Source organism: Euprymna scolopes, chromosome 11 (assembly GCF_053919585.1).
Source record: "Euprymna scolopes isolate OS-2025 chromosome 11, ASM5391958v1, whole genome shotgun sequence".
Lineage (NCBI taxonomy): Eukaryota > Metazoa > Mollusca > Cephalopoda > Sepiida > Sepiolidae > Euprymna > Euprymna scolopes.
Window position 1 is genome coordinate 647,503 of NC_136492.1, and position 12,104 is coordinate 659,606.

Sequence of the window (12,104 nt, forward strand, 5' to 3'; positions counted from 1 at the left end):
TGCAGGTATGTTTGTATATTTATATATATATATGTGTATCTATATATCTGTGGGTATGTTTGGATATGGATGTATTTCTGTGTGTATTGTATGTAGATGTATGTATATGCATATATATTTTCTGAACTATTGAATAGGCTGCCTCGTATATGATTGTTGTAACAATATAGACTGCAAGAATGTATGAATGTCCGAATGTTGTTTATATATATGTTATATGTGCATGCATATGTGTGTATGTATATATATATATGTGTGTATATATATATGTATGTATGTGTGTATGTGTGTGTGTTTATATATATATATGTATATATGTATGTATGTATGTATGTATATATATATGTACACCAGTCTGGAGTGTGATAGCATACTATTGAATGTACGAAGGGGTTACCACGCTACAGAAGTAAAGAAAAACGCTATTATTCGTCTCTGTATGTCTGTAATGTGTGTGTGTATATATGCGCGGGTCTGGCAAAATCTAGACATTTATAAGTATATTGATATATGTATATAGGTACATGTGGTATTTAGATAACTTTCGTGTTTTATATTTATTCATAGTTTGTTTGTTTATTTGTTTTAATTTTATTTTATTTTTATTTTTATTTCATTTTATTTATTTTTGGCTTGTTTTATTTACCTTAATGTAATTTTAGCTCTATTCCTACGTAGTTTCAGAGTTATTGTCTAGTTTCAGTATGTGTGTTGCGAAAAAAAAAAAAGCGTACAGCATGGATTCGCTTTTGGATATACGTATTAATGTGTGTGTGTGTGTGTGTGTGTGTGTGTGTGTGGCGGTCTCTGTGTATGTGTGTGTTGTATGTGTGTTGCATGTGTGTGTGGGTGGATGTAGATTAAAAGGCACCGGTCAGTACTTAGCTGACCATCGCTAAGGTTCTTAACTTACAGACTCCAAGACAAGAAAACTAAATTCTCAAGTACCTTATGCCACAAAAACCAAAAGTTAGCTTGGAAAGGGAAAGAAAAAGATGTTTATTATCTTCAAAAGACCTCACTCATCCTTTTACCGTATTTTATGACTCCCACCCAGGTTGCATGCTAACTTGATAAACGAAATAGGAAAATGTATTTGGTGGAAATATCACTTTCGACGGTAATTCTTGGCCTGAAGACGTAATCCCCAACGTGGGTGATTACAGAAACATGTATGCACATATGTAGCCATTAATGTTTGTATAAATAAAATTAATATATATATATATATATATTAGATCACTGTCTGACTGACGTAATGAACATTTAAATTAAAATGTTTAAAATTCAACGCTATTTCACGCGGTTAATGGTAGCCGAATGGATACGGTCTCCGCTAATCGAGCCAGAGATGTCTCGTGTCGCGGGGTTCGAATCGTTCGGCTGGTGTTAATCGTGACACCCTGCACTGAAGAATCCCGAAAGTATGAAACACTAGTGTCTGTAGTTATTTAATTATTATAGTAAAAAAATAATTATTAAAAAAAAAATATATATATATATATATATATATATATATATTAATACACAAATATTGGCAAAATTAAGAAAAAATACATTTCAAAGACAAAATACATTTCAAATGTGATATCCAGAATTTTTTTTCTCGGGGCTACGTAAATAGATGGGTAAATTTAAAGCAAAGAAAGCTATATAAGTTAGTAATTTATTTATTTTTAGTCGTATGGAATATCTACCTCCTCACACATTATGATATAATTCACCGTTCATAATGTAACGTAATCTTTTTTTTACATAGGGATCACCACGTTATCAATGCCAAGAGACCTCTCAAGGATAAGGGTTAAAGAGTGTACAGTAGAAATTGGACAATATAGTAATCATTAGTAATGAAAATTTGGTAAATTTGATAACTTATATGGAACGGCTCATCAAGAACTTATTTACGTTAGACTTGAAGACAACCATATTGTAGTCAGCCGGAAAGCACGAAAACGGAAGACGATTCCATAGGCGTGCAGTTCTAAGAAAGAAGCTTTGTTCATGGAATCTACGTTTAGGTTTAGGCACAGATAAAGAGTGGGGGAATTATTGATAGTGTTTACAACTAGACGAGTGTTTCTTGTGAAAGTTTGGCGAGGGGGGGCCATAGATTGAAGCTCAGTCGAACACTTTCCATGAAAATAACGATACATCAGAGACAAACTCGCAACATCTCTTCTGTGAGATAGAGGTTGCAAGGAAGAGAAAAAGACATCTCCTACGAGGTTACGAAGTCTATTTTGAACTCTATCAAGGCAGGCCAAGTCCTTTCTAGCAGCTCCTGCCCAGATGTGGCAACAGTATTCCATCCTTGGACGTACCTGGCTCTTATATAGATAGAGAATAGCATCAGCAGTGAGATATCTACCGGATCGATAGAAAGATCCCACCATTTTTCCAGCGGCCTTGGCAACAGATTTGATGTACGTGTTCCATTTAAGATCAGGAGTAATGGTCAAGCCAAGAAGCTTGCCAAAACTTGAGGCCTCCTGAAGACGAGAGCCATTCATTTCAATTAATGCCAGATGTGGATCAGAATGTTGATGATGTAAAGAGAGAAGCTTGGTTTTAGATGCATTAAAAGTAACCAGCCTCTCCTTACCCCATTGTACTACGTTCTCAAGATCAGAGGAGAGATAATTGGAGAGAACTTGGTCGTTTACTGTCTTAGATGTGCTACCATAAATGGTAGTGTCGTCAGCATAAATGTCTACAAATGATGTAAGGATGCGATTTGGAAGATCATTAATGTAGATCAGGAAAAGAGTTGGGCCAAGGATGGACCCCTGAGGGACACCGGCATTAATACTGTGAGCTTCTGATTTTTGCCCCTCAACTACTACTCTTATGAACCTATCAGAAAGAAATGATTTAATAATTGAGAAGACATTTCCAGCAATACCATAGCTAGAGATCTTATGAAGTAAACCTTTATGCCATACCCTATCAAAGGCCTTAGATATGTCAAGAGCAATTGCCCTAGAAAGGTTGCCTCCGTCGAGAGATTTGCTAATCCTATGAGATATAACTGTAAGCACATCTGCTGTAGATCTAGCAGAACGGAAACCATAGAGTGTCACTAAGAAGGTTATTTTTGTGGAGATGCTTGATTACTTCTGTATTTAACACAGATTCCAGCAACTTACTCATGACGCACAGGAGACTTATTGGCCTGTACTGAGAGGGGGATGAACGATCACCTGAATTCTTAAATACAGGGCATACTGATGAAATTTTCCAGGGAGATGGGAAACTATTCTCCTTAAGACAACGTTTAAACAGTTTTGTAAGTATGGGCGCTAGTTCAGGTTGAAGTTTTTTGAGTACTATAATTGGAATACCGTCAGGGTCAGTTGCTTTACTGGAATCAAGGGTTTTGATTAGCTTGGCAACATCACGTACAGATATACGTATATCACATAGCGTGTTTTCTGATACAGGAGGAAATATTGGGGGTTGGTGGCCTTGATCGCAAAGGGTAGAATTAGCTGCAAAGTTTTTGACAAAGAGTTTGGCTTTGTCTGATGCAGACGAGATTACCTCAGGTCCATTGATAATAGTTGGGATGGAGCACACGCTTCTATTCAGGATTCTGTTTGCAATTTGCCAAAACTGGTGGGAACCAAGCCGCTGTTCAGCTACTTTGGACTTAACAGATTGAGCATACAACTCTCTTGCATTCTTTATTACTATCTTACAATGGTTGCTGGCAGTCCTGAAAGGGGCATATCTGAGAAAATTGACCAAGTCCTATCTGCTTATCCTTCAGCTAACATTCACGTATGTGGTGACTTCAATGTTCACAACGTCGAATGGTTGACCCACTCTAAGAAGACCGATGATGAGGGGAGGTTCTGTTATGATTTCTCCATTGCCTATGACCTCACTCAGATTGTTCAGGAACCCACCCGTGTGCCCGACAATGACGGCCAGTATGCGAGCCTACTAGACCTTTTTCTCACAACTTGCCCTGAACTATGTTCAGTTTCTGTTCTGTCGCCTCTTGGATCTTCCGACCACTCTGTTGTATCAATTAAGATAAAAATGAAATGTAATAAGTCCCCAGACGTACCGCTCCATCGTACAGTATATCGATACACTAAGGCTGACTGGGATAGCTTCCGTACATTTATATCTGATCTACCTCTGCATTCCATGTTTAAAAAGGATGTGTCCTCTATAGTATTAGACCTGACGGAATGGTTAATTTTAGGTATTGACCGTTTCATACCCTCGAAAAAGTTTCAGCAAAAACCTAACAGCCAGCCATGGTTCTCTCCAGAATGTGCTGCTGCCATTGCGCACAGAAATCACTTTTTCCACTGTTTCCAACGTAATAGATGTATGGAAACGTAGTCTTTACACTCGAATGATGTTGTTACATTTCAGCCATTTGGCCCCGCACGTTGTCTGGTACGATCGAAGGAACAAACAAGGAAAGGCATAAAAATACGACTCAGCATTGTTTTGTGAATACAAAAAAAAATCATTTAATCCAAATAATTTCCTACAATACTCTTCACTGTCCTTCAAAATATCACTCATGCGTCGAACATGCATGTCAAGACGCTATTTCACACACATATGTATTTCGATGGTTCATAACTAGGGCTGTGACAACAGAATATTCTTTTCATTCTTTTGACTCTCAAGTATATATCCGACACAGTAAGACACAGTCAATCAACAGAGAACCACATCCGTCTATATAAAAACATATATGATATTAACGGATATATACTCAAGAGTCAAAACAATACAAAGAATATGCTGTTGTCACAGCCCTTCTCATAACTTATCAATCCTTACTAAATTATATGATTTTATGTATGAAACGTGTTTGTCTTATTCTGTGTTTCTTGAGGAAGTATAGCTATCCTTAATGAATTATGCAATAAAAGTTTGTGTATGGAACTTGTTTGACTAATGCATGTTTTTTTTTGTTGGGGGCGTATAACGATCTTAAATGGATTATACACTTAACATTTGTGTATTAAAATTATTTGTCTAATGTATGCATTTATAATGTTTTAATCGTTTGACAGAAATCTGCCTAGCAGGAGAGTTTCGAAACAGTACAAGCAATATGTGTCAAGATTGTAATGAAGGTTATTATCAACCGAACGTTGAAAGAGGCGAATGCTTAAAATGTCCAGAAAATCATACAACGTTATCAAACAAGTCAAAAAGAAAAGAAGACTGTATTTGTAAGTAATCGTTTTATCCTTTACAATCTATCTGGTTTATATGGATTCTTAAAACTTACCTTATTATCTCCCTTTAACAGTGATCACACAATCCAAGATGGTTGCCTAGCAAATAACATTTAAGCATTATAGGTGAATGCCAAGACTCTTTCCAGCTAAAAGAAACCCTTAAAATAACGACTTTCATAGTATTTCGGGTGTCTTAAAAACGGATATAACATTTAAAAGTTGCTTATGATAAGAAATTACTTCTTTCAAAAATTTGATCACTTTTCTATATAAGGTTAACGTAAAATAAGTACCCACTCTCTGGCCACCAAGTGATACTTTTATTTATATTTTGGACTGTCTAAAAGCTTGTTTTGGTAAATTTTTACTTACTTTCCACTTGAATATTTAACTTTAAAACAACGAATTTTATATATTAAAGTGCATGCTAAAAACGAATGTCACATTTAAATTTGCCGCAAATAAGTAGTTTTCCGGATATTAAGCAATGTAAATATTTATATTATTAGTGGTGGCCATTTCTCTATAAATTTAAATGGATATTCGTTTTCAGCACACCAGAAAACCAATAAAAATCGTCAGTGTAAAGTAGTTTTAGAGTTGGAAAGAATCTTGACATTGACCAAATTTTATCTATATTTATATGTAAAATTAATTTACATGTAATTTCGTATTTTTCTCAAAATATTCACTTTGTTGTTATTTCATGATATTTCATTTTAAGCAATTAACATTAAGTTGTGACGTGTCATATCCTCAGATGAGAGCAATCTATAATTTTTTTAGTCTGATTTATACTTTAAAATGCTGATGCTCCATCTTCAGCATCTTAGAACAGACAGATCAATCTTCATCCATTTCGTTGATATCACGAACTGTTTCAGCAATTTATTTTACCTATTTTTACCTAGCTTGAACTGTCATTTACAGCTAGGGTAGAAAGCTCCATTTCCATTTGGAGGATTGTCCCGAGAGCGTTCTTCTCTCTCCCTCCTACTCTTTCTATTATCCTTGAGGTCCGCGCGGCGTTGAAGATTGTTTACCTGTCTTTGGCCTCGGTCTCCCAATTATATGTATTGATGACAGTGCAATATATGTGTAAATACGGAATAATCACGTTGACATACCGGTTCCTGTCAAATGACCTAAGTTAAGCAACGTTGATCCTAGTCATTACTAAAATGGGTGACCAATTTCGGAATTCCAGGCACTGCATGACGGAGGGCGTCGAAGTCTCGCGGCAAGAGTTGCAAAAACCTAACATCGTCGTCTCGTCTAACGCGGCTATACATGCGACTTCGGATCGCTTGTGAATTTCATACTCCACTGAAACTTCCTCCTTCCGAGGAAGCCGGTTAAACCAGGAGAGGTTAGCGGTGTTTCACACACACACACACACACACACACACACACACACACACAATATATATATATATATATATATATATATATATATATATAAATAATGAAATAAGAATTACAGTTCAGTTTACCAAAAAAATCCAAGGTGGCAACACTAAAGTATATTATAATATTTATAAAGTAGTCTTAACCAGATGTAAAAGCTCGATAAAACCAAATAGAAAATAGAGGTTATATAATAAGAACAAGTAGTTAATAAAACATGTTAAAAACACGTTGAAAAAAAGTTGAAAACATATTTAATTTAAAAACAAAAAAGAAGCACAAAATAAGTGGATTGTCCTTAATCCGCGGAGTTTCGAAGAAATACTTTCCTTCTCATCAGAGGGTAGGATTAAGCAAAATACGGGATCGAATTTTGCTTACCAAAATATTTAATGAATTTACAAGCAAGTCACAGATATTACCCGGTAACAAATAGTGAAGCAGAGGCGATAGGGTGACGAAAAAGGTGATTTCACGTGAATGGATAGTCTGCTGAACGGTAAAATCCAAATAAGTTGATTAAATTCCGTTTCCACAAGTAAAATCCAACGTAATCGACTAATTGGAAGATGATCCAAAGTAATCCAAAAGGCGAAAATCCGTAGATTAAATCACAAATTCACAAAGACAAAGGGAATTAGTTCAAATAATCTTATAATAGAAATGGAAGAATTTATAATTAGACTGTCAAGGCTGGGCTGATTTAAGAAAAATGAGTGAGAACTGTTTTTGGTTGTCCATAACATGGTTATTTTCAAGCCATTACTAATAATAAATAAACTTATGATAAAAATTTTGATTGGTATAATTTTTTTCAGTTTATTGTGCATTGTCTGGATATGAAATTGGTCCATCCAGAAATGAATGCATTCCATGCGCTAAAGGATTTTACAAGAAAGCTACAGCTGGAGTTGAGGAAAAATGTAGTCGATGTCCACAGAACTTTACGACTTCACTAAATCAAGGAGCAACCACAGTTGAAGATTGTGATTTATGTAAGTATTTTTTACTAAACGAAATTTACATGAAGGTTTATTTGAAAAAATATCCATCCATAGAACACATTACAACGAGACTGCTTCTGGGTGTCTACAACATTGTTATTTTCAATTCATCAATAATAATAAATAAACTTAGATAACAAATAGTTTATATAATTGTATACAGGGTGACCCAAAAACAAAACAAAAGCTAAATGGAGGCCATCTAGAACATATGCTGTAGAACGGAGAAAAAAAAAGGCCAAATGCCCTTGTGTTTCGATGTAATGTTTTTAATATAATAAACTAACTATGACCAAAGTTTCATTTCATTCGGACAAAACACTAAGAAACGGGGCCTAATTAGAGTTGGGTCCGTTTTTTTTTATTTTGGTCACCTGTAATAGTTTGTATATTTTTTTTTAGTTTATTGTGCATCGGCTGGATATGAAGTTGGTCCATCCAGAAATGAATGCATTCCATGCGCTAAAGGATTTTACAAGAAAGCTACAGCTGGAGTTGAGGAAAAATGTAGTCGATGTCCACAAAACTTTACGACTTCACTAAATCAAGGAGCAACCACAGTTGAAGATTGTGATTTATGTAAGTATTTTTTACTAAACGAAATTTACATGAAGGTTTATTTGAAAAAATATCCATCCATAGAACACATTACAACGAGACTGCTTCTGGTTGTCTATAACATTGTTATTTTCAATTCATCAATAATAATATTTTTTTTTTTTTTTACACAGTGATCACCACTTATCAAGGCCCGGAAGCCACTCATGGATAAGGGTTATTGCAAGTACATTACGTTAGTGATGAGATTTGATGAAATGTTTACTTAAGGGGGCGGTTCATTAGGAATTTGTTAACATTGGACTTGAAGACATCCAAGTTGTAGTCCGGAGGGAAGCAGGCAGACGGTACAGAGTTCCACAGGCGTGCAGTTCTAAGAAAGAAGCTTTGTTCATGGAATCTTCGTTTTGATTTAGGCACAGATATAGAGTGGGGGAAATTTTTCACAGTGGATTCAGCTAGACGGGTGTTTTTCGTGAAAGATTGGCGAGGGGGGACCAGAGATTGGAGTTCAAACGAGCATCTGCCATGGAAATAACGATAAAACAAGGACAGGCTCGCAACGTCTCTTCTGTTGGAGAGAGGTTGCAGGGTAGAGAAAAGGGCATCCCCTACTAAGCCACGAAGTCTATTTTGTACTCTGTCAAGGCAGGATAGGCTGTTTTTAGCAGCTCCTGCCCAGATATGGCAACAGTATTCCATCCTTGGACGTACTTGGCTTTTATATAGATAGAGAATTGCATCCGCAGTGAGATATCTTCTGGAGCGGTAGAAGGATCCCACCATCTTTCCAGCGACCTTGGCAACAGCCTTGATGTACGTGTTCCATTTCAGATCAGGAGTATAGGTCAAACCCAGAAGCTTGTCAAAACACGGGCCTCACCCAGACGAGAGCCATCCATCACAATTGATGCCAGATGGGGATCAGAGCGTTGATGATGTAAGGATTGCAGTTTGGTTTTGGATGCATTAAAGGTAACCAGCCACATCTTCCCCCACTGAACCACGCGCTCGAGATCAGAGGAGAGAGAATCAGAGAGAACTTTGTCATTTACAGCCTTTGATGTGTTGCCGTATATGGTCGTGTCATCAGCATAGATGTCAACGAATGATTTAAGTATGTGTTTAGGGAGGTCATTGATGTAGATCAGGAAGAGAGTTGGGCCAAGGATTGACCCCTGAGGGACTCCAGCATTTATATTGCAGGCCTCCGATTTTTGTCCATCTACCACTACTCTTATGAGCCTATCAGAGAGAAATGATTTAATGATTGAGAAAACATTTCCAGTTATACCGTAGCTGGAAATCTTGTGAAGTAGACCCTTATGCCATAGCTTGTCGAAGGCCTTTGATATGTCGAGAGCAATTGCCCTAGAAAGGAAGCCTTTGTCAAGAGATTCACTAATCCTGTGGGATATAACCGTCAGCACATCTGCGGTAGATCTTGCAGAGCGGAAACCATATTGTGTGTCACTAAGAAGGTTATTCCTGCTGAGGTGGTTGACTATTTCTCTATTTAATATGGATTCCAGCAACTTACTCATAACACACAGGAGACTTATAGGTCTGTATTGAGAGGGAGATGACTTATCACCTGAATTCTTAAATACAGGGCAAACTGATGAGGTCTTCCAGGGAGTCGGAAAGCACTTCTACTTAAGGCAGCGCTTAAATAGTTTCGTAAGTATGGGAGCAAGTTCTGGTTGAAGCTTTTTTAACACTATAATTGGGATGCCATCAGGGCCAGTTGCTTTACTGGAATCTAGGTTCTTTATTAGCTTGGCGACCTCATGTACGGATATTTGTATGTTACCTAGCTTGTTCTGTGTTATAGGAGGAAATATGGGGAGTTGATGGCCTTCATCGCATAGGGTAGAATTAGCTGCAAAGTTCTTTGCAAATAGTTTGGCCTTGTCTGACGCTGACGAGATGACCTCTGGTCCATTGATAATGGTTGGGATAGAACGCACACTTCTGTTCAGGATCCTATTTGTTATTTGTCAAAACTGGTGGGATCCAAGCCGCTGATCAGCTACCTTGGATTTAACAGACTGGGCATATAGCTCTCTTGCATTTTTTATTACTCTTTTACAGTGGTTGCTGGCAGACCTAAAAGCAGCTTTAGTCTCAGTGCATCTATTACGTTGGTAGCTATGGAAAAAGTGATTTCTGTGCACGATAGCAGCAGCACATTCTGGGAAGAACCATGGCTGGCTGTTAGGTTTTTGTTGGAATTTTTTAGATAGTATGAATTGGTCTATGCCTGCAATTAACCATTCGGTCAGATCTGATACTATAGAGGACACATCCTTTTTAAACATGGAGTGCAGGAGTAAATCAGATATGAATGTACGGAAGCTATCCCAGTCGGCCATAGAGTATCGGAATACAGTACGGTGGAGGGTTACGTCTGGGGGCTTCTTACATTTCGTCTTAGATAACAAATAGTTTATATAATTATATACAGGGTGACCCAAAAACAAAACAAAAGCTAAATGGAGGCCATCTAGAACATATGCTGTAGAACGGAGAAAAAAAAGGCCAAAATACCCTTGTGTTTCGATGTAATGTTTTTAATATAATAAACTAACTATGACCAAAGTTTCATTTCATTCGGACAAAACACTAAGAAACGGGGCCTAATTAGAGTTGGGTCCGTTTTTTTTTATTTTGGTCACCTGTAATAGTTTGTATATTTTTTTTTAGTTTATTGTGCATCGGCTGGATATGAAGTTGGTCCATCCAGAAATGAATGCATTCCATGCGCTAAAGGATTTTACAAGAAAGCTACAGCTGGAGTTGAGGAAAAATGTAGTCGATGTCCACAGAACTTTACGACTTCACTAAATCAAGGAGCAACCACAGTTGAAGATTGTGATTTATGTAAGTATTTTTTACTAAACGAAATTTACATGAAGGTTTATTTGAAAAAATGTACATCCATAGAACACATTACAACGAGACTGCTTCTGGTTGTCTATAACATTGTTATTTTCAATTCATCAATAATAATAAATAAACTTAGATAAAAAATAGTTTATATAATTATATACAGGGTGACCCAAAAACAAAACAAAAGCTAAATGGAGGCCATCTAGAACATATGCTGTAGAACGGAGAAAAAAAAAGGCCAAATGCCCTTGTGTTTCGATGTAATGTTTTGAATATAATAAACTAACCATGACCAAAGTTTCATTTCATTCGGACAAAACACTAAGAAACGGGGCCTAATTAGAGTTGGGTCCGTTTTTTTTTTAATTTTGGTCACCTGTAATAGTTTGTATATTTTTTTTTAGTTTATTGTGCATCGGCTGGATATGAAGTTGGTCCATCCAGAAATGAATGCATTTCATGCGCTAAAGGATTTTACAAGAAAGCTGCAGCTGAAGTTGAGGAAAAATGTAGTCGATGTCCACAGAACTTTACGACTTCACTAAATCAAGGAGCAACCACACTTGAAGATTGTGATTTCAGTAAATATTGTATTTTTACTAAATATATTCTTTCCTGTTATGGTTACAACATAGACGATGGTCGCGTTTTTGAATCTAATAAAACGCACGTTCAAAATCTCTCTATATAAAATAGTAGCGTTCGTCTGTGTGTTTGTGTGTCTGTGTGTACAAGTCTCCTACAGCTCATACCACTGGATTAATCACGACAAAACCTGGCATAATGTGCACACCTAGCGATTGTGCACACCTATTTCAAGGTTGTGAAAGGCCTAGATCATATCCGATAGCCCACACCACTGAACCTATTATGATCTACCCTGACATGGTGATAGTGTCCGACCTAAGGGTGATGCAAACTATTTTTCAAGGTCAAGGTAAAATGTTTAAGTTAGAACTTTGGTTAACACTCAGGTACCCGCGAAGCTGAGCGTACAGAAAAGTCTTGCGCAAAAACAAAAGTA

General features: G+C 36.8%; 1 protein-coding gene across 1 annotated transcript in view; it reads left to right on the forward strand.

Moving 5' to 3' along the window:
* The window catches only part of LOC145287716 (uncharacterized), a 640,174-nt gene that overhangs the window by 87,706 nt on the left and 540,364 nt on the right, over positions 1-12,104 (forward strand). Inside the window, exons 12-16 of the mRNA XM_080135469.1 lie at positions 5,049-5,210; positions 7,445-7,621; positions 8,033-8,209; positions 10,895-11,071; positions 11,485-11,661. Coding sequence (XP_079991595.1) covers positions 5,049-5,210; positions 7,445-7,621; positions 8,033-8,209; positions 10,895-11,071; positions 11,485-11,661 — 870 coding nt within the window. The remainder of the gene's footprint in view (positions 1-5,048; positions 5,211-7,444; positions 7,622-8,032; positions 8,210-10,894; positions 11,072-11,484; positions 11,662-12,104) is intronic.